At 59.2% G+C, this 1,337-nt stretch overlaps 1 protein-coding gene across 1 annotated transcript; it reads left to right on the top strand.

Moving 5' to 3' along the window:
* The first annotated feature begins 6 nt into the window (after window positions 1-6).
* On the top strand, window positions 7-708 carry LOC122191708 (T-complex protein 1 subunit gamma-like). Its single transcript, XM_042892081.1, has 2 exons — window positions 7-222; window positions 511-708. The coding sequence occupies exons 1-2, from the start codon at window positions 64-66 to the stop codon at window positions 691-693; spliced, it is 342 nt and encodes a 113-aa protein (XP_042748015.1). The 5' UTR covers window positions 7-63; the 3' UTR covers window positions 694-708.
* Window positions 709-1,337: the final 629 nt, after the last annotated feature.

The following is a 1,337-nucleotide window of genomic DNA, read 5'->3' as shown; positions in this document are numbered from 1 at the left end:
GCTGGCTTGGCTGCTCAGCCCTTCCTGTCCCACAGCACCCCGGTGGATGTGAACAACAGAGAGATGATGCTGAAAATCATCAAGAGCGCCATAAACACCAAAGCCATCAACCGCTGGTCCGAGCTGGCCTGCAGCATCGCTCTGGACGCCGTCAGGATGGTGGAGCTGGAGGAAAATGGCCGAAAGGAGATCGATATCAAGAAATACGCCAAAGTGGAGAAGGTGAGTGCTGAGCTGCTGCTGTGCTGGGGGGGAGATGCTGGGATGCTGAGGGGGGAAGTAACTGGGCTCTGCTGCTCAGCCTGCTCTGCTGTTCCGTCCTCTTCGGTGCTGTCAGCCATGAGCTCATATTATGGGTTGTGTGTGCCGAGTGGGCAGCTTTGGGGGCGTGCTTTGGGGGCGTGCTTTGGGGGCGTGCTTTGGGGGCAGCTTTGGGGCAGCTTTGGGGGCGCAGCCGTGCAGCTGTGGTGCTGCAGGTGGATCTCGGCAGGTCTCCCTTCTCTCTGTCAGATCCCGGGTGGTTTCAGCGAGGATTCGTGTGTGCTGCGCGGCATCATGGTGAACAAGGACGTGACGCACCCCAGGATGCGGCGCCTCATCAAGAACCCCCGCATCGTGCTGCTGGATTGTTCGCTGGAGTACAAGAAAGGAGAGAGCCAGGTGAGCGGGATGGCGGGGCTGGGCCTCTGTTAATTGCTGTTAATTGCACGGGTCTCATTGCTGTTAATTGCACGGGTCTCGTTAGCAAAAAGTTCCAGCCCTACCAGCGCTCCCCCAGGGTTGGGGTAGGGAAACAGGTCAGCCATGAGCCAGCAGGGTGCCCTGATGGCCAACATGGTGTCCTGGGGTGCATTAAAAGAGCGTGGCCAGCAGGTGGAGGGAGGCGATCCTCCCCTTCTGCTCTGCCCTGTGAGGCCTCATCTGCAGCACTGCGTCCAGTTCTGGGCTGCCCAGCTCAAAACAGACAGGGAGCTCTTGGGAAGAGTCCAGCGGAGGGCCAGGAAGATGGTGAGGGGCCTGGAGCATCTCTGCTATGGGGAAAGGCTGAGTGAGCTGGGGCTATGCAGCATGGAGGAAAGGAGACTGAGAGGGGAGCTGATCCAGGGCTGTGAATATCTGAGGTGTGGGGGGCAGCATGGCGAGGATGGACTCTGTTCAGTGGGGAGTGGAGACAGGAGGAGGGGAAACGGCCGGAAATGCAGCACAGGAAGTTGTGCAGCAATGTGCGAAGGAACGGCTGTGCAGTGAGGGAAGGAGCAATGGGACAGGCTGCACAGGGAGGTGGGGGAGTCTATGGGTCCCAATGTGTCTCTATGGGTCCCAATGTGTCTCTATGG

Source organism: Lagopus leucura, unplaced genomic scaffold (assembly GCF_019238085.1).
Source record: "Lagopus leucura isolate 7727_CA_CO unplaced genomic scaffold, USGS_WTPT01 30434-0_obj-0_obj, whole genome shotgun sequence".
NCBI classification, from domain to species: Eukaryota; Metazoa; Chordata; class Aves; order Galliformes; family Phasianidae; genus Lagopus; species Lagopus leucura.
Note: the sequence above shows the minus strand (reverse complement) of the source record. Positions and strands in the feature narration are given on the sequence as shown.